General features: G+C 47.1%; 2 protein-coding genes and 1 long non-coding RNA gene across 5 annotated transcripts; 1 reads left to right on the top strand and 2 right to left on the bottom strand.

Annotated features, from left to right (window-relative positions):
- Positions 1–2,279: 2,279 nt before the first annotated feature.
- SDF2L1 (stromal cell derived factor 2 like 1) lies at positions 2,280–5,805 on the bottom strand. Its single transcript, XM_066331387.1, has 3 exons — positions 5,559–5,805; positions 4,626–4,822; positions 2,280–3,410 (listed from the first exon to the last, which is right to left on the bottom strand). Exons 1-3 carry the CDS (start codon positions 5,725–5,727, stop codon positions 3,132–3,134), a joined length of 645 nt encoding a protein of 214 aa, XP_066187484.1. The 5' UTR covers positions 5,728–5,805; the 3' UTR covers positions 2,280–3,131.
- Positions 5,806–12,091: 6,286 nt separating this feature from the next.
- Positions 12,092–16,565, bottom strand: LOC136368913 (uncharacterized). 2 transcript variants are annotated; one of them, XR_010744927.1, is made up of 3 exons: positions 15,838–16,565; positions 15,555–15,752; positions 12,092–13,171 (listed from the first exon to the last, which is right to left on the bottom strand). It is a non-coding gene; the product is annotated as an uncharacterized lncRNA (long non-coding RNA). The 2 variants fall into 2 exon arrangements; XR_010744926.1 differs by lacking the exon at positions 12,092–13,171 and adding an exon at positions 14,905–14,988.
- Positions 14,011–26,504, top strand: YDJC (YdjC chitooligosaccharide deacetylase homolog). 2 transcript variants are annotated; one of them, XM_066331384.1, is made up of 6 exons: positions 14,011–14,162; positions 14,764–14,936; positions 22,705–22,864; positions 23,549–23,648; positions 24,552–24,729; positions 26,172–26,504. In XM_066331384.1, the coding sequence occupies exons 2-6, from the start codon at positions 14,779–14,781 to the stop codon at positions 26,479–26,481; spliced, it is 906 nt and encodes a 301-aa protein (XP_066187481.1). In that variant the 5' UTR covers positions 14,011–14,162; positions 14,764–14,778; the 3' UTR covers positions 26,482–26,504. The 2 variants fall into 2 exon arrangements, with proteins under 2 accessions (XP_066187481.1, XP_066187482.1); XM_066331385.1 differs by lacking the exon at positions 14,011–14,162 and adding an exon at positions 14,465–14,681.
- Positions 26,505–27,648: the final 1,144 nt, after the last annotated feature.

Below are 27,648 nucleotides of genomic sequence, written 5' to 3'. Positions count from 1 at the left end.
CTTCCAGAAATAAGAGTAAAAATATCTGTAGGCACACACAAAATTAACACCTCTAAAGAACTCTTTGTCATTTCATATTGAACTAGATATATACATATGTGTTAAATGCACTATTTGACAGATTGCTTTCAAGACTGACTAGTCTTTAGCAACTATTCCTGCTGAGAACAATTAGAAACACAGATCTCTCCAATTCTTTCCCCAAAAGCCTTCCTGGTTTCTTAAAAGAAGAGTAGAAAGCAACATTGGTGCATCTTCTCAGAGAATTCTTGTAGTAGAAAAGCACAAAACAGGAAAGCACCTGTCAGTTATTTGAAAGAATTATTTCCTGCTAGCATCAGAAGTCAAAATAAACAGGTTTCATTTAACCTTGAAGCATACAGAGACTTTTGATAGGAGGTATAAAATTTATCACCTTAAAATAAAGAAATAAAACAGCCTTCCCAACTTTTATATCTACATCTCTCAGTATTTCATGTTTTACCCTAGAGCCCCAACAGCTTTGGGCAGATGATAAAATCACATGGAAAACAAACACCACCACACAGCAATACAAGAACAGATTCTCCAAGTCTCCAATCTTCACTCATGGGGGCAGAACTAAAAAGCAGAATTATAAGCAGCCAAAGTAAATGAAAACCTGAATCACACTCTGAAATCTCAGTACTTGCACAGGAGCACAAGCCACCATTTTTCACAGCTATAATTTTTGCACTTCCTACATTAACATGACTTTTGTAGCTAGAATTCAGCATGCTAGGAGCACCAATAGTTCTTGAGGTACTATATTAGACCTTTCCAAAATAAGATGGACTTCAACCAGCCTTATTTAAGTCCTTCAGAACAACATTACAGTGATAAAAATTGGGGGGAAAAATCCAACCAAACAAACCCCCCCAACTATTGTGACACACGCCCAAGTGAAATATTAAGGATAATTGATTTTTACACTTTGGTCAGAATCAGAAGTGGAGGAAAGTCAGTTCACAGGAATATTGTTGAACATGTCTTTAAATAAAGCATTCATGGGTGTATTTGGGTGTGGCAGCTTGGTTCTTCAGATACAAAAGGTACAAACATTTTTCAAAACAGAACATACTGGAAGGTAAGCAATAAGGACTAAAAGTGGGGTTTTTTGCAGCCTCACCAAACCAGTTTGATTCAAACCCAGAACAGAAAGCCAAAGGTCCAGTGAGATCCTACTCAAGCATAATAAATAAGATTGAAAACCACCTTTGCTAGGGACAGAAACATCCAGGCACAATCACTGGGTGGGGATAATACCTGGCACACAGCCTGAGATGAGCCCCACAGCTCCATCTCTTCTCGGCCAATTGAGTATTCCCCATATGGTGTAGGCACAAAGCATTTTAGCTTTTAGTGACAGAGAACTCATTGCCAAGACTATCGCTTCTTCCTGTCATATGCTATCACATTTTTTGTGTTTATATATATACCACCTCCAAAAGAAAATCTCTCCTTAATAAATTAAAAGCTTGTTTATGCAGGTTTGTTTCATTTTTAAACAGTTATCCTTTTATAGCTATAACCTCAATACCAATTAGTCAGGAATATCAGTGAACCTGAAGTATTAATCACATGAAAGTTTACTTCTAACATGAAACAGCAAAAGCCAGTCTACTTAATCTTCAAAATGCATACAAACTTTAAGTACACTCACAAAACTCAGATTAGTAGAAAAACATTCTTACCTTTTCCTTTGAAGAAAAATAGCGAGGTACACAGAAATGCTGTTAGAGGTTCCTTGTTCCATAGGGTTTGGATGAATCTTCCCTAGCAGGAAACCCTTAAATAAAACCTGGAGGCAGCCTGAGGTGCTCCACGAGGTGCAGAGCTGGATTTGTAAAGCTGAACTCAACTGCCTGCAGCACCCTCTCAACACAACACCAACACTGCAGCTCCCACCCCCTGCTTCTTTAACTGACTGACTAATGAGCAGTAAACTATTTACACATGCAAAAGAGCACCTGAGTGTTCTGACTTTTCTCACTCATTTGGTGAGCTTTTCAATTTGAAACAAAGTCACAAATATATGGTATTTTGAATTTTAATCAGGATTTCCAGTAACCCTGTGTTAAAATGCACCGAAGAATTAATTTCTCTTTTCACAGAGGAACACAGAAATTCTTAATTTGCTCAGTGAAGATTCCTTGCTAGCACCCCAGTGCACATCACCCTGTCAGAAATCCATGATCAAACCTGTTGTCTCAGATTTTTTTAGCTCTTCTGGATTCACACATAAAAAAACCCCACAGAGGTGTATACCCCACTATTTATTCACCTGGATTGTCATCCTGAGTGACACAGAAGTAAGCTAAGTTCAACTGTTCCTTTGCACCATAAGAAACTTCATAAAATTCTAATATTAATTAAGCAAGCAGGCATTTTCTGTACCTGTTCATAGAGCAGAGCAGCCTTACCAATGGACAGTCAGCTGTACCACCACTACAAAAACATCTGAATTTCCTGGACAAAGTGAAAATATTAAAATTTTGTCTTCTTACTCCAACATACACAATATTTTCAAGTCTTCCAATACAACACAGAATGAAACTCTCGTAAGACATTGGATGCAATTTTCAAATGGATACTTTTTTTTAACTCAAAGACTGAATAGCTGACTGTAAGTCCTTCAAAAAACACATTTCAGAACCACTTTTCCATTTCTAGACTCAATCCATCTCCTCATCAATAACGTTCTTTCACTAGGACGTAGAAATCAGTTTCCAAATATTTAATTATAGTTGGAAAAAGATTACAAAATACAAATTTTATTGTACTCGAGACTAGAGAAAAGTATTCCTTTCATTATTTCATTTCCTTTGAATTCGAGAAAAAGTAACAAGCAAACAAACGACAACAAAACCTAACAGATGTATCAACTAGTTCCACCAATAAAGCTTGAAAATTCAGAAAGGACTTCACCAAATAAATGTCAGTGGCTGAACCTGGCAGAAGCCATTCCCCACAGAAGTGCTGCATTCCTAGAATGAACTAATGCCCTTCAGTAAAACAGAAAGTCACTCAGGCAAGGCAGGACTTAGAAGAGACCAAGGATTAGCATCTCCCAACACCGGAGTCAAAGGAAGCATTTTGGATGCTGCGTCAACTCAGAGCTCATCGTGCTTTGCAGGGTCCAGACTGGGTTTGATGAAGACTCCCTCCATGGCTTTCCAATAGTTGTGGTGGTTGGCAGCAGGCATGCCATGGACCTCCCGCTGGCCGCGGATGGGGTGGCCGTACTGCTCCCCCGTGATGGACAGGAACACCTCCGTCCCCACGTGCTTGAAGCGCACCGCATCCTCCCGCTCCCAGAAAGTCCCACTGCACTGCACAATCCAGAAATCCAGGTCATCTCCTTCGCCATCATCCCCAAAGGCACTTACTTCCTGTCAGAGACACAAGCTTCCTGAAGTGAAAGTGTAAGCAAACGCCTCAGCACACACAGACATCAACCACAGGCTCAGCAGAGTTCACAGACAAGGATGGGGGAAGAAGTGTTGTTGTTTTGTTCTGTCAACAGTTACCAAAGCCAGAAGCAGCAAGGTTCTACCACTACAATCTGAACACAAAGGACCAACAAACTCCAGCCTGTAATCTGAGCAAAAAGTGATAAAAAACCCTCAAACAAAACAAAACCTCCACAAGAACAGTTGAACATTTTTACTTTAATGACAACATATTAAGTGTCTACACTTCAGGGAAGGTTTTAGACTCAAACTTTCCCTTACACAATTATTTTGAATGTTATTTTTCCATCACTTCTTTTAATAATCAGGTTACCTAGACACCCTACACAGAGCTGGACCTGATTGCATCAGCCACTTTACTCATGGTGAAAAAAAACCTTTTCCACAAAAGAATCAGATCTTCCAAGTTTGAATGTGACAACCTATCTACACAGCCTGACATGACTAACAACAAAAATCTTCCACCAGCTGGATTACTTAAAGAGAGATTTCCAATCTTGGAGAAGTAGGTGTTTAAGGACAAGACTGGGGCTGAATTACAGTTAGAAATTACACCCTCCTAGATATGTACAAAATTATAAATAAATACGATTGCAAGAGCAGATTCAGTTTTCCTGTGGAAGGAGGACAGATAAATAAGAAAAGTGAAATGAAACAGGGATAGCAAGAGGACAACTGAGACTAACAGATTGGATCACCAAGGAACATGGACATAGGAATGCCTAATGTTATAACACATGATTAGTTGCCTGGATCTAGAGCAATCTTAACAATGTTGAGGGAGATACTCAGGCTCCTGCATCTTGAAAACACCAAATGTTTCAGGACAGTCTTCCCAGTAGTAATGGTGCACAAAAAATTAAAAAAAATTAAAAAAAAAATTTTAAAAAGCAGATTTGTTAAAAGTACTGTGAAATACCAGTGCTGGCACATACTAAATCTTACCTCTGTCAAGAACTGAAATACATCATTTCAAGATGCAGAAAAGCCTATATTTGAAACTGGATATGCACAGACATACCGCTTCTGGCAACTGGTACTCAAGCCTGATTCTCAAAAACCCAAGTCACTGGAGAGACTGTTATCAATAGCATGCAGCACTTACAAAAAGGCTTAAGATTTCAACCAACTCACTTGGTTATTGGAGAGTGGTGATGGGAAGTGATGAGTGTGCAAGTTTTTCCCAGTGTTAACGTGGGTAAGTCGTATGGCTTGCCCACATTTCACCGGCGTCCCACGCTGGCAGCTGCTGTCACTCTTCCCACGGATCCGCCAGTAGCTGTTGGCATCATCTGAGGCTTCAACTCCTGTCACTGACTGCTGCCCACTTCCTGTTTGAACAGAATTAAATGGCACAAGACTTATCCCGCTTCCCCAGTGCAAAACGACATGAGAAAACTACAGAAATTTGCTTTAATGTTGTGTCATGCCTTCATGTTTATGAGATGCTTAATTCCCACAGTCCCTTTACTGACTGCAAAAGGAGTGCAGATACCAAATAATCTTTCTGATGGAAGCGGTGAAACACAGCGTGTGTTAGCAGATGCAAATGCCGAAGTTCATGGTGAACACACAAGGAAAAAATCTGATCCATGACAGGTACTATTGACACCATCCCACTTTTATCGAAAATACTATCAAAGTCTTTGTGTTCCCAAGCAGACCAGCTCCCCCGTTGGCAGAACAGGCACTGGGAAGGTTCTGCTGAGGCCCTTGACACCGAGCAGGGCTTTCCTGAGGGACGAGGGCAGAGCACCCCTGTCACATCCCGACTGCAGGGCGCACACAGCAGCTGACACACGCTCCTGTCCCACAGGCCTCAGCATCCCGCTGTCGCTGCCGTGTCTCCAGCGCACCCCTACACCCCACCCCTGGCCTGCCGCTTCCCTCCGCACCAAGGACACGACCCTCGGGAAGCTCCAACTTCCTCCACCTTCCCCACCGCCCTCACTGCCTGCCCGCCTCCGCTCTTTCCCTGCCCGGCACCCCCTGGCCCCCGCCGCTTCCTCGCATCCCTCACAGCCCGTGCCCCGCCATTTTCCAGCTCCCCGGCCGGGCCCTGCTCACCGGAGCCGTACTTGACCTCGTGCGAGTGGAGCCGCACGCTGTGGCGGGTGTTGAGCAGTTTCAGCACGGAGCCGCAAGTCACGGCGCCCGGCGCCGCCTCCCTGCCGTGGCACAGCCCGGGCAGCAGCGCCAGGAGCAGCAGCGGGAAGAGGCGGCGGCCGCCCCGCATCGCGCCGCACCCGGCCGGCCCCGCCGCCCCCTCAGCCCAGCCGCCACTGCCGCCCTCAGCGCGGCGCTTCCGCTCCCCCGCGCGGGCCCACCGACCGCCCCGCCCACCAACGCGCTCAGCCAATCCCCGCGTGCGCCCCGCCCCGCCGCGCGTTCTCATTGGGCGACGGCGAAGCAGAGAGGAGGGAAATGACCAATCAGAGCCCGCGGCGTGGCGGCCCCCAGGGGAGGACGCGAAGGAGAACTGCGGGCGGCGCTCCCTCACGGGGCCGGGCCGGCGCTGCTGCCGCCCCCCGGCGCCCCTCGGGCCGGAGCGGTGTCACCTGCGGCTGCTGGGCACCCGGGGCCGCGCTGACACGGCTCTGCACTGTGCCCAGTGTGCCCTTTCTGAGGAGGAGAGGCCGGGTCTGTCACCGCTGTCCTCTCGTCTAATGAGAAATCACAGCCAGGTCAGGCTGAGGGGTTGTTGAAGGGCGGAAAACGTGCTGTGGGTAGGACTGTCCGGTTATCGCCGGAGCCAGGGAAGGACAAACGTCCTCGCAGCGAGAGCAGTGTCAGAGACAAACCGGCCCCGAGGTGCCAGCCCGGGCTCGGGCAGTGTTTGGGTCCCGCCCCGGAGCCGCAGTTGGCGCTGCCGGGTCGATCGGCCCCCGCTGTTCCGTTCGGGCCGCTCCTGGCCCGGAGCTGGCGGGCGGCGCGTTTAGGTCTGCCCCTCCCTGCAGCTCTGGCTTAGAACGGAGTAAATATCCACCCATTGGGGGATTTACAGAGAAAACACAGTGTGGAAAAACAAAGGGAATTCGTGTTTGTGAAATGACTTGGATGACAATACATCACAGCTCCAGTAATTTCTGGATTATATTAGAGCTTCTAATTATAGAGCACAAACACTACGGAAAAAGTAACAATGGTTGCTGTAACATTAAGCTGTAGCAATAACATAACATCTTTGGTTTTGGATCCCAAAATTCATCTTCTGTGCTTCAGCGTCTTGCAAAACTGTTATAACACAGAGATCATTAAGCTCTATTCTGTAGGAAAAAAACCTGCATAAATTAACATAGATACTGTCCTTTATTGCATAGTTTTGCAAACTGAAGAAATACCACCCCCCAAAAAAAATCTCCATAAGAGGCAGCCGTTGACAAAGGACACTTGAACTCCTACATAGTTCTTTTGCCTCTGAAACTGCTCCTTGAATTGACCCAGGTACCACATCACAGCCTTGTGTGTCACTTAAAACTGTGAAGAATTCAAAGTAATTCAAAAGAGCAAAAGATTTTGATCTTTTTAGTGGCAAGGCAACAGGTAGAAGGGCTCCTGTCTTGGGACTTAAGTCTTTGTAATAATGGTATTTTGCCCTTGCAACAGCAGAGAATTGAAACACTGCACTTGATATTATAGGATGATTTAGAAAGCACATTAGTATTGCTGGGTAGTGCAGACATCATAAGATGCTCAGCTGACTCTCTCTTCCACCAGTCCTGAAGCTGCAAGGATTTTTCCTGCCCATGTGATACCACTCAATTGAATGGTTAGGGTTTCTTTGTGCTGGCTTTGGCCTGTTTTACATAGCTCTACCTACATTTAAGAAAACACTCTGACTTAAATGCCAGGCCAGCATTAAAACAAGCTCAAGTATTAAACTCAGTCACATATACACGTGTCTATACACACACACACAGAGTGTGTTTTTCTCAGGACGAAAAACTCATTTCCTAGTGCTGGAGGTATAAAGCTTTACTCACAGAAAAAGAAAAGATCCCCCATTGATAGTCAAATGCCATATTTTTATGTCATTCTAAGCAGCCTTGATGTTCTAACTAAGACAAGAGCTCACATTTGCTTCTGCTGTTATAACTGGGGCAAACCCAGATGTCTGTGGTTGCCATTTTAGCCATGGAAAATCAATCATATGGGGCTTTAGCTGGCACCTGTCTGTCTTTCTGGGAGGTCGCTCAGCCTCCGTGCATTTAGTGCCGTTTACATGGTGCTCCCTACAATGCTTTTCAGTCCCACTTTAGAAACATAATTGGGTTAGAACGGTTGCCAACAAAGAGCCCATCAACGCCAAACACCCGCGGCAATTAACAACCACCTCGTTGCCACAGGGCCCTCTATTGTTTCTGCTAGATTGCTGTAAGCTCCAGGTAAAATGGCCTCAGAAATTATGTGGCTTCACCTTGGTCATGGGAACATCAGCGCTTTTTGATAGGAATCTCTTTATGGTTCTTGTTTTATGCACAGAAACAAAACAATTCAACGGTGCCGTAAAAGAGGAGAATGTAAAATGTAACTACAAAGCCTTCAATCACTAAACATCCCCCCACCCCCTTTCCTTTTGCACAATTGATTTTCAAGCGATTTGGAAACTCTACAGGTGCAGCTGTAGGTATAACCTGGCCCTCCCTGAAAAGATGGTTGAGCAGTGCCAAATGCTTTTAACAAGCAGGAATGAAAAATCTGTGGCAAAAGAAAATTTCAGAGGGTGTATGCTTACCCAAAGCAACAGATTATAGAAAAAGGACACAGTTTTTATGTTGGCCTTTGTTTAAGATGCTTTCAACTTTCTGTTTGTTTTGCATGGCTGGAGCAGTTACTGACAAGTAAGGTAAGCTGGCAACTCCTGGGTGTGATCTACAGCCCGAAAAGCACTGGTGCATCTTTTGGTATAGACAGCCCTTGGTTTATGGAGAACACTGCAGCAGCCCCTTGGTTCCTTCTCAGACCAACACAAACCTTAGGCAAAACAGAGTGGTCAGTTCTAAAGCCATTAGTACCTGATACAGAAACGAGCCCACATGAGCTCTTCCACTGGCTTTTCTCTGCATCTGGTCCCTTCTCTGACATCAATAAAGATGAGCTGTACTGAACTCAACAGAGTAACTGCAGACAATCAGGTCTGCAAAGATTCTGTGCCTTTTTTTTCTGTCTCCTTCTTTCACTCCACACTGAGGAACAGCTGGTTATAAACCTCACTTCAGATGAAACATTTGTCTCCACTGGCATGCCTTGCAGCAGAGCTCTTCCAACTGTGACCCCTAAGCCTCATACAAACAGTGAACAGGAGTAATAATGATAAAATGCTGTCACCCGGGGAGAAATCCAAGTGACAAAAAGGGGCTTGCCAAAAATTTATAGAATTCCAGTTTTCTTATCACTCAGCCTAAGTTTTTTTAAGGACTACATAACCAAAATAATTTGCTTAGATTTTTTTCATTCAGTAGATACAAACATAATGTAAGAATAAGCAGAGCAAGTAAATAAACAGAAGACATTTGACAAAAGAAGTATTAATGTATACATATTTACATGTTTAAATCAAAGATTTTTTTCATCTGGGGGAGAAGATTTGTTGTTTTTAAATTGCTGTGTTCTATTTCTAGTCTTAGAAGTAGAGAGGATTTCCTGGAGAGTTCTGCAGAGTCCTTCCTGGTGACCTGTGTCCATCACTGTCACCATCTCTCAGCCACTCTCCTGTCTGCTGTTTGTCCTGCCAGCGCAGGGGATCTCCCCTCAGGACCAAAAGGAATTCATCTGCATTTCCAATAAATCAACTGTGATTTTTCCACGTTTTCAGTGATGCTGGGAGGCAACAACAATCACTGTAAGTGATCTGCCAGATTAACTTCCATATGTAGTAACATTGCTGAGGTGTTCCTGATGTTTGCATTAATTCCCTTTTTTTTTTCCCTTAACATAAGGACCTGCCTCTGGTATCTTTAATTTGTTTTAAAGACCCTTGATCAACATTTGTAAAAATTAGGTTCAGGCTTAACTCTGCTTTTGTTTAGACAGTGTAAGTTGAAGCTGAAGAAGTTATTTAGAATTTGTAGGCATGGATTGGAATTGTTGTTTTGATGATTAGATTCTATTTTAGAATAAGAATGTAAAAATGTATGTTACATCAGTTCAGGCAGCTTTTAAAATAACTTAGTTCTTCATGGGATTTGAAAAACCTCTGGACATCTGTTTCAGTGGTAGGTAAATATTAATGTAATTCTGAAAATTCCACTGAACATCTATGCATCTTTTATATAACCTGCTCTTTTCTGACCTCAATAGAGATAATTTCCTCTAGGAACCTTTATTATAAATGCCAAGAAATGAGCTCCAGATAGTATAATAACTTCCAGAGAGGTCAAACTGAATTCTTGATGCAGTCAAACAGTTAATGGAATCAGATAGTCTAGGTTTACCTATTAATGTGCCAGTTAAACAGTACTAATTTTGGACCCGTCATTTAATTGTCTAGGAGAAATATTCCCCATCTTAACTCTTTTTTGACCTGGTGATTTTATATATTTAATAGACCTCAACATCAGGCAAAGAGGCAGGAATGTGCAGGCTTTACATCATCTCAACCCCAGTTAGAAGTCACAGATACTGTAGCTTAGTTCATATTCAAACATTAATTTTTACCACACATTAGACCCTGAAGGAAATGCAGCAGAGAGAAAATAACCTTCTGTAAAAAGGGAGAGTGGATTAAAATTCACCATCAATGAGCCACACTATCACCAAGGACCAGAGACTGGTAGGTGCATCAGGAGGGGTTTGAGTTTGGTGCTTTTAACAATTCTCCATGATTTAATGCTGAGTGCCAAATAAATAAGATCACAATGGCAAATTTTCCTTTTCAGCCACCTTTCTAGGACCACACACCTTGCCAGGTACTGGCATTGTTTTGTGCTGGTGTAAATTCAGGTATTTCAGACATAGGTGAGGGAAGGTGACAGGTACTGCCTGGCTGTGTCACAGGGTAGGCAGGGAAGCCTTTCACTCTTAGCAGATGTACCCCAGAGCTTGGGGATTTCAACCCTTTTTGATGGAGGAAGCTGTTCTTTGGATGAAAAACTGTGGTTTAAGCATTTCTACAGAAGCCACTGAACTTCAAAGATTTATGAAATCTTTGGGGCTGGGGCAGAGAAGAAAATGTTTACATCCTTTCATTTAAAAAATGTATTTTACTTTGTCTTATTTCAATGCCTTTTACAGTTCACACTTTCAACAAAATTTCATTCAAGGAAAAGACAAACAAAGTCCTACTGTGCCACCATTGTAATCCCAAATGAACTAACTAGTTGTGGCCAAGGGAACAAGAAAAAGAAAACACATTTTTCATGTCAACATGTAAACAGAAGCGTTGCTGGAAGCAGTAATTGTTGGAAAACACTTCTGTGAAATACAGGAAACCTCGAAATTTGCTACTGATTAACTCAAAGTTCAGGGAAAGGGATACAAGCTCGAAAGCAGTGAAGCACTTGAGGCTGGTGAGAGCTCCTGCTGGCTCTTGCAGCTAAGCGGAGGTAGGGCTGTGTTTTGTTTTAGTTAAGCTGGAAGGTGCAGCCTCTCCTTAGTCCATATCCTGGCTTATGCAGCTCCAGCAGAAATATTGGCTGGTGTGCCTGTCTTCACTGCAGAGGAAAGACAGAGGAAGTGTGCCTTGCCTTTCAGCTGCAGGTTGAATTTGTTAGGGCCTTTCCCCTCTGGGCTCTGTGGGGCTCAGCTGCAAGGGCTGTCCTGGCAGCCAGCTGTGAGTGCACGGCTGCAGGGGAAGCACTGCTGCTGTCTAAGGGCACCTATGTGGCACAGGGACAAGGTTTGCTTGCTGGGGAATGCTTGCTTCCAGTGGCAGGAAGGAGAGCTGGATAAACAGGTATGAAATCAGATGAGAAAAGCCTCCAGGAAGTGCATTAAATATTTAAGAAGGATGTTACCGTTAATAGCATTAAATGCATACTAAGGTTAAGAAGGCTGAGAAGCCAAGCTTTGTCTAAGATTCTTATGTCGTGCCTCTCACCTGTGCAGAGTCAGGGAGCACTGGCAGTTCTAGAAAGAGGCAGAAAACCCCAGAGTTTGCATTGACAAAGAGAGGAGGTACTTATTTTATGATTCATGACATCAATTGGGAGTTGTGCTGACTTCAGCTGTTACAGTAACAGCACTCATCAGTAAGTGAAGCCTCCTGGGGACTGTGGGCAGGCCGTGACGTTCATCTCCCAGAAGGGGAAGCAAGTAGCAGTTGCACAAATATCCCCTCTGAAATGCCAAGGGCACTGGAAACCTTTACAGAACATCAAAAACTTGTCTGTAACAGAGCCATACAACTATCAAATGACAGAAAAGCTCACAGGAATTGCCTGAATGAAGATTTAGCAAGTTGTCTACAGCATTTTAGCATGATCTGTTTTGAATTTCATTTCAGATAATTTTTTTCTAAGAGAAAATGTCACTGAAGAGGCAGAAGGCTGTCTCCAGGTCTCATCATCATTTCCAGTAGTCGTTGCTCATTTACATGAACAGGGAAGAGCAAGAAAGAGTAGGAAAGTGTCAAACAGCTGATGACCCATCTTGATGCAGCAGAAGTCTCCCAGACTCCCAGTCTCCCAATGCTGCCCATTTTAGGGCCTGTAGGGAGAGCACAGCCTAGGAACCAAAATCTCCCAGGAATAATATTGCTACCACCCGTTCTGCTTTTATTTTTCTCCTCCAAAGTATCAAGATAAACTTGCAAATTGTCATCCAAAACTTAGCTGCCCCTCAAAGTACCCTCAGGCTAATGGAAACTAAGTTCTCTAGCCCTTTGCTAGCTGGACTGCAATTGATGAGAGCCTAAATATCAACAGGGCTGCAACCTACCTCAACTCAGTGATTCTAAATTCCTTGTTAGGAGGCAGTCCTGGAAAACCACTGCCCTCACAGGTGTTCATGCCCTCACACAGATGTTTCAAACTTCAGGTGTGAAAAGGGTGCAATTTCCTCTGCTGAAGTGTGCTTCTGTGTCTCTAAATTGATTGTTCTTCCTTTGCTGAGGACAGTCAGTCTGGCTGTGCCTACAAGTCATGTCCTTGATTTTGGGGCATAGGCACACTGCCTGTCTTTTAGGAATTGAATTCTGCTGAAAAAGGAGACACCTGGAGGCTTTGGTTTCTTTATACATGAATTAAGCAGCAGGATTGTCAGTCCATTCCCACAGAAATGACCCCTAAAGCCTTTTCCAACCCATTTCACTCCAACTGCTCTTCCAAGAAGCCAGTGCTTGGCTTCTCAGCTGTTTCTGCACTTACCTCCATGGTGGCACAGGTTCAAAGGTGGAAATCACTGTCATCCATGCGAGAATCCCAGTACCAGTGTGATCCCTGCTTCCTGGAACAAGTTACAGCAAACACCAAGACAGCTACCCTGGATCCATGGGCGTGTTACCATGGCACTTTCTGAGCTGCCATTCTCCCTACCCTGAACATGAGGTGGTTGTTTCTCCTGCAATATCAGAATGGGTAAATATTTTGGGATAACACTACAGACCAAGAAGGGGGTTGTTCTGCTTTGATAGAATTTCATCCTTGTCCACAGGTGAAGAATGCAGGCTAACAGTATCTTCCACTCTCCATGTCAAGCTGAGTACTTGGCACTTTCATTCTAGTAGATCTAGAATAGCTTTTCTGCAGTAAGAAAAAGCACTTCAATGCCAGGACAAACAAGATTTTACATGCAGCCTGATGGAGAACTGGCTGCCATCTAGCACTGAATGACAGCGTGTTAGAAGCTGCCCTTTGTGAAACTCCTGTCTGTTCTCCCTGCCCTTCTCTGGACCATCACCAAGAGCCGTGGCACCTCCTGGCCAGGGTTTGGTGCCCTGTGGCTCTCAAGTCAGACTGAGTGCACACTGCCAGCAAACCAAGGTGGGGGAAAACGAGCAAGCGGCTACTGTGACGGTCACCGATTGCAGGATCATATATCCATGGTTGGGATCATCAGTTTCGCGCTGAAGCCGGCACAGAGCACGAACCGAATTGCTTGTCCCACCCTCAGCCACAGGCGAATCTCCCCTCGGGAGCGTGGAGCGGAGAGCGGCGCGGGTTCCCGCGGGCCGGGCCGTGCCGTGCCGGGCCGTGCCGTGCCGGGCCGTGCCGTGCCGGGCCGTGCCGTGCCGTGCCGGGCCGTGCCGTGCCGGGCCGTGCCGGGCCGTGCCGTGCCGGGCCGTGCCGTGCCGGGCCGTGCCGGGCCGTGCCGTGCCGTGCCGGGCCGGGCCGTGCCGGGCCGTGCCGTGCCGGGCCGGGCCGTGCCGTGCCGGGCCGGGCCGTGCCGTGCCGTGCCGTGCCGTGCCGTGCCGTGCCGTGCCGTGCCGTGCCGTGCCGTGCCGTGCCGTGCCGGGCCGGGCCGTGCCGTGCGGACCGCCGCCACCAGGGGCCGCCGGCGGGGCCGGCCCGGTGCTCCCGCGCTCGGAGCGCGGCGCTGCGGCGGGGCCGGCCCGTGGTGCCTCGCCGGCGGAGCTGCGGCCTGGGGCCGCTCGGAGCGCGGGCAGGGGGGATGCGCGGCCGGGCGGCGCGGGCACAGCTCCGCCGCCGGGGCCGGCGTTCCCCCCGGGGCAGCGGCGGCCGCGGGCCGCACACCCGGCGGCGGCGCTGGGAGCCGGAGCGGGCCGGAGCGGAGGTACGCAGCGCCCCGGGCGCGGGAGGAGGGCTGGCGGGCCCCCTGCGCCCCCGCCGCAGCGGGAAGGCACGGCCGGGCCGGCGGAGGCCGCTCCATCCCCCGGGGACACGGCCCGTCTGGCCGTGCCCGATGGAGCCGGGGATCGGCGGCCGCGAAGACGTCACGGCTGCGGGGTTGCCTCAGGTGACCAGCGCCCGTGCCATTTCACCGGGCACCGCGGGCGAGGGTGTGCCCGCGAATGGAATTTGACCCTCTGACACACCCCCGATTGATTAAATCATCCCACCAAGTCCCAGAGCTTTCTCTCGCTCCTCATCGCCGGAGGTACAAAGTGCGCGCGAGGGTTTGCGGCCGCAGGGGAGGGCACGGCTGCTGCTCTCAGGCTGGAGCAGGCAGGGATGGTGTGAGCCCGGCGGCCACACGCACATCCCACCGCTGTGCGAGCTGCGAGACCGCGGCCGGCTGCGCTGCAGCAGGAGGAGTTTAGTCAGGGCTGAGTCACCGTTGGGTTTGCCCCCGGTAAGCCTGTCTTTTCCTGTTTGCCTGTGATCTGCAGGCTGCCGAGTGTTCCGATTTAACCTCCTTTTACTTTTTTTGCCAGGGATGACATCTAAGGATGCTTCAGGTGAAGCTAATAGTAACCGGAGATGACTTCGGCTATTGTCCTCGGAGAAACCAAGGCATTGTGGACTGTTTCCTGGCTGGTGCGATATCTAACGTGTCCCTTCTAGTCAACGGAAGTGCTGCAGCAGATGCAGCCAAGCTGGCAAGGAGGTAAGCTACTTTCTTTAGCTCCTTTGTGGACGGCCTCCACGAAAAACCAAACCTGGAGAATTTAGTATTTTGTACCTCCAGAATAAACACTGTATCATAGCTCAAGATGGTATAAGAAAACTGTATTCAGACACGTTTACTAAAACTCTTCATAGTAAAACCAGTGATCTGCTAACTAATACCAGTAATGGTCTTTCTCTACTAATAGTCACCACCTTTCCCCCCTCAGGACAGGAAGCCCTTCCACTAGTAGAATTTGGGCTTGTCAGACTTTCTCCTTCCACACTTCTAAAAGATACATCATCAGAAGGAAAGTGCACATTGTACACTCAGACCAATCTACTACCCCTAAAACTATAAGAGCACAAAAGCACTAGTCCTTAAATCTCGTTTAATTGTTCCATTTCACCCAGCCTGAACACAAGGTCAGCCAGGCTCATTGCAGAACCAGGGAAAGGTGTGATTCTGCAAAGGCTTATTTATAAATCTGGGCCCTGGAAAACTTGACTTTTTCCCTACCCCATAAGCCTTATTTTAAAAAGCACATCATTATTTCTATTAATTCTAGGCTTGATAAACACATCTGTAAAAATGCATACATAGAGAAAGGGACAATACCTTGTACCTACCACCTTCTTCACCAACTTCAGAGGCTGCTGGCACAGTTAGCTCTGCAGCAGATCAAATGCTATGTGGCAGTCTCATGCTCTAGTCCAGCAAATCCTTTAATAGGAAGCATTATTTGTATTTAAAAGGTAAAACCCAGCTAATGCTTCAGCTCTGGTGTGGGCAGGCACTTGGAAGCAGGAGTATGTCCTGAAAGAGAGAACAACAGTGTTGAGAAACAATTTAGGAAAGCAGAAAAGGAAAGGAGCCATACTGCTACTAACTAAACTGAGACCTTATGCTTCAAATGCAGCTGTTGTGGGGAGAATTTCATCAGAGTCCTGCTGTCCTTGTTCTCATCGAGCATCTCTCCTCAATTTCCTGTTGTTTTAGGGATACTTGGAAATTGCTTGTAGCTTTTTGGTGTAGGGTAGAGGAGGAAAGGCAGAGTATGGTGTTAGTGGCAAACTGGTCTGTAAAAAGGCAAGATATTCCCCACAGATACTGAGGGAGGAACTGCCTGAGAATGAGAAGGGGAGGGGCATGACACCAGTAAGATTCCTAAAATCCTGTTAGTAAATGAAACATAAAACACAGGGATAAAGCCAGCACATCTCAGACACAGAGGCATTGTGAAACCCTTTAAGCCCAGTGGCCTGGTAATGTTGTCAGCTATTTTAGCCACGGTCTTTAGCAGGCTTTTAAAATAGAATCCACCTGGCCTCGTTTCCATAGCCAGGAAGTAGGCCATGTAATCAGGGGTTTAAGAAGCATCTTTGAATGCAGGTCGTGACACTTGTGCTGGCAGCTGATATGGGTGTGAGAAGCCAGGCTGGAGGGCAGGGGACAGCAGAGGCTGCAGCATGCTGCTACAGTTGGATTTTTTGTGGAGGGGGAAATGCAATTTTGAATTGTCACTGTGAATGAAATGGATTTTAATCTATTTCTGAGCACACAAGCAGGGTGACTCTGGGGACATCTGCCAGCTCTGAAGATCAACAGCCCAGGTTCTAGAGTTCCTCTTTTGTGTAACTCTCTGCAGGTGCATTCAGCCCTACCCAGGCAAGGGTGGGACATTAGCAGGTGTGGAGCTTTCCTCCTGTTGTAATGCAAGCCCAGCTTCAGCTGCTGCTAATTGGCACCTGTGTGTGTAAGCAAACCCCTGTGTCACCCCAGAGATGTTTGTTCATGTTGCAAAGGCTGACGCAAACTTTCTACCCAGATGATAAATAGGTCAGGCTTGCTAGAAATTCGTTGAGTCCTCATCTTCTAGTGCAGAAATGGGAAAGCATCAGTTGCTTGACTGCCTTGCCAGTATTATTCCCTCTTTCCCCTGCTTGGTGTTGTCTCTCATCCCACTGTAAATACTGAAGATTTTTATTTTGTGGGATGAAAGTCTGCTTGGTTTGGTTTTTTTATTTTACCCTCATGTTTGTCTTCCCCAATTCAGCCTTGACCAGGGGTGTAAGAAGGAAGAGTGGATCTATCCCCAGCTGAGAGAAGAGGCTTGATGCAAGTAGCTTGTCTTTTCCTGGGGCACATTCCAGTCCTGTGGAATTTGGTCTTTCTCACATGGTGCCAGGATTGTCAGAGTGATGGGCTGCTTTTATGGCTTCTTGATAAACTCTATGACATGATTGCTTATCACTGCAAGCCTTAAGCTCTCAATCCTCACCTGGTTTTCAGTTAATTGGACACAGGCAGAGCTAATTAATAAGTAGACAACTTTTCCTTCCCAAGCACCTCATGCTGCCCTACAGTGTTAGGACTCAGCATCCTTCAGAAAGAAACACAGTTCCTCTGAAATGTCTTTCTTCCTTTCATTTTCACAATAATTCTGTAGTTTCTGGATATACCATCTGTTGCTCTGAGTCTTGATTAAAAGCCTTGGCAGACATGTGATGATAGTCAGCAGATCTTTCTATCAGCTCTAACACAAGCCAACAGCAGAACCAAGCAGTAAAAAATACATCTTCCCTAACATACAGGCTCAGCACCTCGGGCTTTCCTCAGCCACTGTCACAACTGGGCTGAAGGAAGGGGCACACTCATTTCTGGCCACAGAGAATTTTTATCAGAGGCCTCATCCATCACCAAATGCCAAACCTATTGACAGCATCTGCCAGAGCAGAACATAAGCAGAGCAGCAGGTGGGAGAACAGACTGCCATTGTGGGTTGAGGGGTTTTTTTCAGTAACTCAAAGCTTTTCTCTTTGTGGGGCCTCAACTGACTGTGATTTCCTGCTTATCCATATAATATAATCTCAGTTTTCTACTTAACAGGCCTTGCCTTGAAGTCAGCTAGACTTCCTGGTGATTATTCCAGAGTCTTACCCAGAAACTGGAAGGGTAATTTTGTATCTTGAAATGAAGAGATGCCTTAATTTTTCCTTAGAAATATGGAGATAGAAATAGAGACCCCTAAGACAGTTTGCTGCCATATCCTCCACCCCTCCCCGTTACATCAAACAGCTCAGGTGTCACTGAGCCTTAGGACCTTTTTCCATGTGGTTGTGTCCAAATGGCTTATGAAGAGTCACATATTTTAGAACACAACCTCAGCCTTCCTGGGTGCTTTTGTGCAGTTTAAATACTGAACATCAGCTGAAGCCCCCACAACATCTGGGTACATTTAACAGAAGAATCTAACAAAGCCACATTTAATTGATCTTTATGTTTTCACTTCCTTTGCCATCAACACTAATTGCAAAACGTGTGTGTAAATTGTGACTTAATTCTGACCCTCCCTATGAACATCAGACCAATTTAGAAATCTCTCATGCTTTCTCATCACCCTTTTATGTGACTGTTAATCACACAGCAGACAGTTCCTCTGCTGAACTGTTTGAATAGGGGTGGGACCCCATCTGAAGCCTTGCAGTAGAATCCCAGATCATGTTGACTTTACTGGCAGCAGCCCATTTTACTGACGTAGGGCTACAGACACGGGAGCTGCACTCGATACAAAGATGTAATTACAACAGAAACTCAGGTCCCTAAGCTGTGTTACAGCACCAGCTCTTAACACTGCAGAGGGTTTGGAGTGTTTCTGGCAGAAGAAATAGGTTTTTAGCAGTAATAAAGTAAGAAGATGTGCTATTTGATGAAAGACTGAATGGTGATTATATGAAAGATAATACTGAATGGTGAAAGTGTGTGAAATGAGGAAGTAAGCAAAGGCCAACATGAGGAAACTAAGAAGTGCACATTTTTGCTCAAAGCCTTGCTTTGTCTGGCTTCAGACACTTGGGTGTTCACTGAAGTGATATGTTTAGATACGGATATTTACATGAGGCTCTGACTTGGGTCACACTTGGGCAGGAACCTGATGATCAGCAGTTTTCCTGGACGATACAAATAGGATGTTGAAGGTGGGATCTGTTTACCCACTCAGGGAAAGGGTGAAGTGCCATGCTTATGCCAGAGCATGCAGCCTTCAGCAAGGCAATTGGAACAGTGCTTGGCAAATCTCACAATCCCCACAGCCATTGCAACTGCTCCCAGGAATACACAGAATCCCATGGCATGGCCAGGCAGGACCCAGGACACTCATCACCAGCCCCAGAGTGACCCAGTGCAGTGCCCATGTCCAGGGTCCCCTTGCTGCCAGGAATGCCAATGAACAGGGATTGCAGCTGCACATTGCCTCAGCAGAGACATTTGTTCAGAGCACTCGTGTGGCAAAACAAACAACGACTTGAAAAGGAAGCAGTTTAACTGATTGTATTTCCTCTCTCTTTGATAACTGGACTGGGCCTTGCTGGCTCAGAAATCTTTCCACAGCGAATTCCTTCTTGCTCCTTCTATCACTTGCTGTAAGGATATTGACTCCTGCAGCAGCCTCTCCTTTTTTCCCCCACCTGTACAGGGAATGCTGAGAAGAGAACCACAAAGGTAACAGCCAACTTTCAGTGTGAACAGCTTAACTAGTGCATTAACCTCAGTGGCCTGAACCTCTTTTATCCATGTTCCCAGGCAGCTCAGTGTAATGCTGCTCCTGCTGTAGGAGCACACACCTGCCTGCAGCCAGTGTCCTGTGGCTTTATCAGGAGTGAACCCCTGTGCTAAACCCTGCTTCACATCTCTGCATTCCCTGGGGCACTGGGATGGACCTGCAAACAGGGAGCGGCCTCTCCAAACAGACTGGAAGGGTCACTGCAGCTTGAAAGAGTCACCAAAACTGATTTAGGGACAAGTAGATTCTTCACATCATTTTGTTTTGACAGTGGTAGCTAAACTGTTGCCTGAAGCCCAATGCCCATCCTTTTATTTTGCATCTTGTGTGAGCAATTAGCAGTTAATGACCAGCAGTGACCAGCAGGGCTCACCCTGTCCCATCTGGAAAGGGTTTGGGCAGAGGAGTGGATATGAGGCCAAGCCCACAACAGCTGAGCTCTGGTCCCAGGGCAGCATCACATGCTATGTAAGCTGCTGGTCCCTGCTTCAGTATTTCAGCCAACAAATTAGCAGATATTTTAGTCTTTTGAAAGTTGTGGGCAACTACGAAGTATTTTTCTGTAGCAGAAACAGTCATATGCACTCTGAAAAGTGGGTCCTTTCAGGATATTCCTGCACCTTGACTTTTCTCCCTGCAAGCTCTGCTGTAGCCACTGAACTGTCCTCCTCCCCATATCCTTACAACCTTTCCAGTATGCCTTCTGTGCACCTCCCACAGATGAACATTTCTGAACAAGTTTCTCATGTGCAGCATTTTGAATTTTGCTTTTGGGGCCTGTATCCCAGAGCCATTAAACACCAGCAGTTCCTCTCCAGACACCTCAGCATGCACAGTCTGTCAAAGCAGGACTGACTCCACAAGAAAACTATTAAGATATTCAGCTGGTGTTAGGCAAAGCTCTGAAACTTGCTCTAATGTTACAGTCAGGGTCTCCTCTTACCCGAGGACAAGGCCAGCTCTCTCTGCACTTCCACATTCTGTGCATTCCCCAGCTCTGGGGCTGGCTCTGGCTCTGCCAGGAGCTGCTCTCATGTTCCCCAGTGCAGCCCTTGGCTCCTTGGTGTCCCACACCTGTCAGAGGGACTTGTCTTCTCCTGGAAATAGCCTCCCTCACAGCATTTGAGGCATTGCACAATTGGAGGCAGTTCATTTGATGCTCCTGGGAGACAGCACTGAGAGGCTCAGCTGTTCATTTCTTGCCCTCCCACAACACATGAGAAAGAGAGTACTCAACAGAAAAAGTCCATCTGCTGATTCATGGTAACACAGGAATCCTTTTTTCCTGCAAACAGCACTGGCTGTGGTACAAATAATACTCCAGCTGATGCCCTCAAGAGCTTCCCAGAGACACAATAAAGAATCTGGGGTGGACTTCTAAAAGAAAACCAAAACAAACCCACAGGCCTCCCCTCTGCCTTTGGGCTCTTGTGGGATGCCCAGCAGGTCACAGGATGGAGGAGAGGCTCTCCTGCCAAGGACCTGTTCTGCATTGTAGCTGCCTCCTGTGCTGCCTGTCACCCCCAGTGACACACCTTCCACTTCTTGTGTTAGCCAGGAGTTGGTGTGGAGCACATGTGCTCAGGCCCTCACTGTAATGAACATTTATCATCAGTGAAACAATCAGGCCCTGCTGCACAGAAACCACCAGATCAGAAAAGCCAGCAAGGACCTTTTTCTCCACAAGCTGTTCTGCTCCATTAAACAAACATTCAGGCTCCTTAATCATGCAATGGACTCATTTTGTTCCACAGAACTGTGCATACAACTTGACTCCTAACATTTATGTCTTTGAGAAGTAGTATCTAGCAACTGACTGCACCATCTGCCTGGATCACAAGACATGGAAGAGCCAGGAAAAAAAGACTCAGTCCTGCAAGGGCCAAAGCCTTAGGACCTGAATGAGCTAAATGACTCTGACTTGGTCAAATCCATCCACAGTCCTGTCTCCACTGAGCTGCTGTTTCACCAGTCAGCTTCAGATGTCAGACACAAGGGCAAGAGCTCGGGTTTGCACCCTTTGCCTAAACGGAGATTGTTTTTGTTTTCTCCGTGTGGTACAAGGGCTGTCCCAGGGGCGGACCACACCCACTTTTAACAGCTCCCTGCACAAGTTCCGAGAAGGTTTTAAAGCATCGCAGACTTGTTGCCTTGAAATTCACTCTGCAGCATGACTCAGACCGGGCAGCACAGATGGAACATTGCAGTCCTGTCATCCACTCACTGGGTCAGCCAGAGGCCACGGAGTGTCTTGGAAAAAGTTTCAAAGCATCATTTTGGCTACTGATTCTGAGGATTTCCAGAAATGCTAATGAGACCCAGCGCAAATCCAAGCACGCACAAGCCCTGTTCTCACTGCAGGGGAATCCACAGCACAGACCAAGAAGGAAACACCAGCACTGCTAAGCCCTGTGCCTGAGGGGAGCTCTGCAGCCACACCAGCTCCATAGTTCCTTTTTTTTAGAGTGTTACACAGTGCAACTGGGTAATCAACCATACCCCTGTGACTCCTTAGCAAGGCTCTACACTTCACTGTGGCCTCCTTGCACTCACCCTTCTTTGGCTGTGCCAGGGAGATGTCTGTACACCTCAGCCTTGTCACTCACTGAGTGATTGCTCCAGTAGACAGAAGCCTGGCCACTGCAGGCAATTCCAGCTGCAGCCCCTTGTATTTACACCTGAAGCCTGTGCTGTTGCCATAACAGCTTCCTTAGGCACTGTTTATATATAAATGACTGGATTGTACTAAAGGGCAGCTGTAGGAGTCAAGCAAAACTCAAATGTCTCATAAATGTACCATCTTTAGCAGGGTGAACAACTCAAGGGGATACCTAGCAAGGGCTAATGAAGCACTTTAGAAAAAGCTGCAAGGTCTGAGTTTTTCAGTTGTTTACCAGTGACTGCCGTTACTGGAGTGCAGTTATAGCACTTAGCCCAAGATACCTCATGCTGTGAGCCAGGGTAGGGGCAGGGTTTGGGGCCACTCACAGGCTGGCCTTGAGCAGAGTGCTCAGGGTGGTTACCTGGAGATGTCCTGCTCTGGTTGGGGTCACTGCCATCCTTTCTGGCCGGGCAGAGATGCAGAGATGTACTCCAGTGAGTTTTACAACACCTCTAAGATCAGTCTGGTTCTTACACTTAAATCTTTCCCTCTTTGACCACAGTGAGAGAGGGGCAAAGCTTAGCTGATATTTCCCTCTCTTACAGATACAACATCCCAATAGGCCTGCATGCCAACCTCTCCGAGGGCTCCCCTGTGTGTGAGGTGCTCAAGACAAATTCTTCTCTGCTCAACCAAGATGGATTCTTCCATGGAAAAATGGGATTCAGAACAGCTCTATCAAAAGGTCTCCTGAAGATGTCAGAGGTAGGAGAAAGCCACATACAGCTGTACAGCTTGCCTTCCTGATACAAATCAGCCTGCATTTATCCCAGCACATAACAACTGAGGACCTTTCCCAGATCCCAACTGTGAATAGGCTTAGAGATAAATCCTGCCTGTGCAGCTTGAGCTGGCTTTTAGGTCCTAGTCCTCATTCTGCCAAAGGCTCTGTAGCCTTTGAGAACCCATTCCTCCCTAATTCAGTGCCTGTATGCCCTTAACTTTTTATCTGAGAAGGTAGGAGGGGCATTGGAGCGGGTATTTACAAACAACCTCAGGGTCAGTAAAGAGCAAATGACAGAAGACTCCTAAGTAGGCACCAGGCTTTTCATCGCCTTGTCAGAGGTTTTGGTTCTCTAGGGAGATCACTTGTTATGGCCCATGAGCAAGGGGTGATCAAGGACATGTTCAGGTGATCAAAACTGCATCCATTTTAAACAGAAATGGGTGTTCAGATATCCTCTGTGTTTAGAACATCCCCATAAGCAGCACCACAGAGCCCCACAGCCAGGGGAGCTCTGGGCAGCCCAGCAGTGCTGCACATCCCTGTACAAGCACAGCACCTGCTGCCTCCCAGAGCCAGCTCCTGCCTCCTGCCCAGTGAGGTCCCATCTCTCCCCTGCTCTCAGCCTCTGCCAGCTCTTGCTCTGACCCTTTTCTGCTGCACAGGTGAAGCAGGAGCTGAAGGCCCAGGTGGAGCTGTTCCATGAGCTGACAGGTCACCTGCCTCCTCACATGGATGGGCACCAGCATGTCCATGTTCTCCCAGGTAAGAGGAAAGTCTTCCCAGCACCAAACAGGTGAGAAAGTCAGCTCAGAGGGGGCTCCCGCTGCCACAGCTCCCTGTGTGGGCAATAACCCAGGAGAAACTGCTGGCAGTTGCATTTTGGGTGTTCCCACCTGACCCCAGAGTCCTGCCCACACCCAAACTCTGCTTGGAGCCCCAGGTCTTCCCATAGCAGCAGCAGGGCATCAATGGCACAAATGGCCCAGGTTACACCTCTTCCTCCAAGGACCAGTAATTCTGCTCAGCATCCTAATTCCATGTTTTCACCCACATTGAAGGAGGCAGAGCAAAGGCAACAGCAGACTGGCCAGTTTAAACTGGAATGTTGGAGCTTGCAGTAGCTGGTGGCTCTTCAGATTCTACAAGAACTCCATCCTGTCTGTTGTGTTCCCACCCCAGTCCTTGCCTGCAGGTCTCAGCTTTAGAGATGAGTGAACATCTTTTGTCCTTGTTTTGCGAATAAAGTCATTGTGGTACACAGATGGAAAACGGAGTGAGAAGACTCTAGGTTTTCCCAGTCCATTACTAACTGCCTCTGGATAACCTTGCTCTGGCTGTACAAGGGCTTGATGAAGAATTTGTTCCTGCCAGTGCAGACACCTCCTGTGCTCCCTAAGACCAGAGTCACTCACTGAGAAGGGAGGCTGCACTAAAGGCTCAGTGCTGAAAGGAAGAATGACAAGGCACCTACAGCAGAATTCAGGGAGAAATGTTTCCAGTATAGAAGGTGACTCCCATACAGATGGATTTCAGCAAAAGATAAAGCAAATGGAATTTTATTCTCTTAAACACAGAAAGGAAAGAAGCCTCTGTGCTAACAGCTTGCAGGGGACACGAGAAGCTGGTTGCCCAACTCCTGACTGCAGTCTCTGGTTTTACTTACAGAGGTCAGACACGTGTTTGCAGAGGTGTTAGAGGAGTATGGCATTAAGTACACTCGTGTCCCAATAGAGCCAGGCCTTCATAACTGTGACTGGATTCCACCATCCCTGATGGACTTCTACCTGGGAGTAGAAGAAGATTCTTTTAACACAGTGGATGTGTTTACAAAGCATGGAATAAGGTAAGACAGGTATTACTCATCCTTTTTTGTAGTAAAACATAAAGATTTTATCAGTTCCTGATAGTATCTTTCAAAAACGGAGCACCACCTTTCTCTTTCCTCCTAGGACTTAGAGAGAGGTTCAGGAGGAGCACAAAAGTGCCAGGGGCACAAGGGCTTAGGAAGTTTTGTTTGAACAGAGATGAGTCACTTTCCACTTGAAAAGGAATGTTCTTTTCAGGGTATGCTTCTCAGCCTTTCTAGTGAAGCTGCATCAGCCTGGCATCTGGAATGTCAGGAAAAATGTTGCATCAACGCTGGAATTTTAAAAGTATTATCTAAGGAAAGTTTTCAAGAACTAAATTTTCATCTTCCTGCAGTAGTAGAGAAAAGGTTTTAAGTAGCAGGAACGAGACCAATTAGAAGCAGGTTTTTGTTATAGAAGCAGGTATTTGTTAAGGGGAACGAGAAGCTCTGAGAGCTGCCAGTACCACAGCAGGTGATCACTGCCGTAAGCAAAGAGCCTGCTCAGTGTCCTGCAGCTCAGGGGCCAAACCCGGAAAGCTCAGCCCTTGCCCCGATAAAATGCTCCTCTTAAAAGCTTAGACAGTGTTTTATGTATTAAAGGCCTTTCACTAGAGACCCTTGCAGTCTCCTGTCCTGTGGAGCAGGTGGCATGAGTTCTTCCATCCACTGGAAACAGTATTTTCTGGGGTTTATATATATATATATTGTATCAGTTGTTCTGAACACCGGCAGCAGGCTGGTATTTCTCCCTTCCCATTAAGAGCCAAGCTGGGCTTTTCTGTGATCATTCAGGTAAAGACTCCAGCCACAATTTCTTCCAAAACTGTTTTCATTCTGCCCTCACATGAAGTGACTCTGGACTCAGCTCTCCTGGGCTCGTCCAGGCCACGCTTAGAACTGGCACTTGCAGCCAGACTTGCATAAGGAATTGTGTGAAGCTAAGAAACAGCTTGTAGGTGGTGTCCTCTAGGAGTAACAGTTTGTCCAGTTATTATGGCTCTGATACATTCTGGCAGAGGCTTCTTTAGCTGGGTGGTTGCCATTTTATTTCAGTCACTTTTGTTTCTACTTAGCTGAGGGTTATTATTCAGGCTTAAGTTATTTTGATAGAGCGGCATTTCTCAGTTTAGCGCTGCTCTTCCCTTTTGGGACAATAAAATGCACCTGTGGGCTCACAGATGCCAAACACCCCATGTGCTGTCACACTGTGCTGGGGCTGTGCTCTCCCTGCAGATCTGCTGCCTGAAACAGGACCCTGGTTTCAATCAGGAAAAGCACTGCTTTTACTTCTGTTTATAATTTAAAGTTTTAAAAAACTCCTTCCCCTTTTCTATCTTAAAATTAAGGTAAATTTTTGATTCCTAATCCACTGGACGTGAGACAATTCTCCACCTACCTGTGTAGCATTAACGGGCGCGTTCCTCCCCCGGCTGCAGGTGGGCAGACATTTACATCGGCCTGAGCACCATGGGCAGGAACATGTCTGTGAGCAGCGTCCGCAGCGCCATCGACAGCGCCGTCCTGCAGCTGCGGGCCAGGGCAGCGCCGGGCGGCGCCGGCACCATCGAGCTGATGGTGCACCCGGGCTACCCCAGCGTCCCTCCTGCCGGCGGCTGTGGGGAAGGGCCGGACGATTTCTCACAGTCCTGGGAACGCCTCCATGAGCTCCAGACGTTAATTAAGCCGGAGCTGCAGAGCCATTACAAAAGCAGGAACATTCAGCTGTGTTCATTCAAAGATCTTTAAATAAATGAGCATCCATCCATCCATCCATCCATCCATCCATCCATCCATCCATCCATCCATCCATCCATCCATCCATCCATCCATCCATCCTCTGAACACAAGCAGTTGCTAAGGTCCAGAGAAGCCAGATCTCTGTTATCAGTGTCACAGGAGCTGTGAACAGCCTGGGAATGGACACCACCACTCTGTGAGCAGCTCCAGGCAGTGCCCCAAAGCCCCAGCTCTCGGTTTTAGAGGCCACAACATCTGCTCAAAATGTGCCAAACTCCTGTGACAGCTCCTCCAGAGCACCCCAGGGCTCAGCTCCTGCCAAAGGAGCAGCACAGGGACACACTTGGCTGAGAGACGCTGCAGCACAGCACCCTGAGGGTCTGGTCATTCCTCCTGTCAGACCTGATGGCAAAACAAGAACCGTGCTGGGCAGCGGGTGCTGCTGCTCTGGGTCACCCACAGGAGGGCTGACACCTTCAGCATTTGGCTCTGTGAAAGCAGCCAAGCCCTCCAGTGGTGCCTGCTCACTGACAGTCACCCTCGGGAGCCGCCTCAGCCGACAGGAATTGTGTCTCTGCCTGTTTACATTGCCCCTTGGCACTAAGCCCCCCAGGAAAGTAACAGCCACAGGCCTTCTGGAGAGGCTTCTTATTCTCTGGATGACTTTGCAGGAGCAGCAACTGTTGACCCATGTGCTATTTCAGTAACTGCTGTGTATGAGAGCAGCAGCAGCTGGTCTGCAGCACCCACTGCCCCTCAGGACAAACAGGAACTGTGCCAGGCACGAGCACGGCTGCGAGTGGAGAAGGTCCCTGTGTTTGTCCCTTTTATTCCTGTCACCAGAGCATTCAAACTCCAGCTCAAGCCTCAGCAGTGCTGGTATGTTCTTAATGCAGCCCTGTCATTCCTGTGAGGACTTTCACATGGGGAAAAAATTATTTCAGATTGTTTATGCTCATTCTCTGCACAAGAGTGATCTATTTAACATAATTGATTTTGTTCACCATGTTTTTAAATATAAAAAACATCAGTATGATCATCATTCTTTTAAATGAAAAATAAACTCAGGCTTTTTGTATGGCAAAGCTTCAGGAGGCTTTTGGGTTTAGTTACACCTGGTGAGTGAACGAAGCCCACTCACCTGTCCGCTCCCACACCGCTGGAAGGGCCTCCCTT

Source organism: Sylvia atricapilla, chromosome 17 (assembly GCF_009819655.1).
Source record: "Sylvia atricapilla isolate bSylAtr1 chromosome 17, bSylAtr1.pri, whole genome shotgun sequence".
Taxonomy (NCBI): Eukaryota; Metazoa; Chordata; class Aves; order Passeriformes; family Sylviidae; genus Sylvia; species Sylvia atricapilla.
Note: the sequence above shows the minus strand (reverse complement) of the source record. Positions and strands in the feature narration are given on the sequence as shown.

What these genes read in the sequence shown, in the direction of transcription:
- YDJC (XM_066331384.1), top strand. Translation starts at nt 14,779, where the DNA reads ATGCTTCAGGTGAAGCTAATAGTAACCGGAGATGACTTCGGCTATTGT. An exon ending in GCAGCCAAGCTGGCAAGGAG is followed by an intron (nt 14,937 to 22,704) that starts GTAAGCTACTTT and finishes CCTCTCTTACAG; the next exon opens with ATACAACATCCCAATAGGCC. An exon ending in TTTACAAAGCATGGAATAAG is followed by an intron (nt 24,730 to 26,171) that starts GTAAGACAGGTA and finishes CCCCGGCTGCAG; the next exon opens with GTGGGCAGACATTTACATCG.
- SDF2L1 (XM_066331387.1), bottom strand. Translation starts at nt 5,727, where the DNA reads ATGCGGGGCGGCCGCCGCCTCTTCCCGCTGCTGCTCCTGGCGCTGCTG. An exon ending in CGAGGTCAAGTACGGCTCCG is followed by an intron (nt 4,823 to 5,558) that starts GTGAGCAGGGCC and finishes CTGTTCAAACAG; the next exon opens with GAAGTGGGCAGCAGTCAGTG. An exon ending in CACCACTCTCCAATAACCAA is followed by an intron (nt 3,411 to 4,625) that starts GTGAGTTGGTTG and finishes TGTCTCTGACAG; the next exon opens with GAAGTAAGTGCCTTTGGGGA.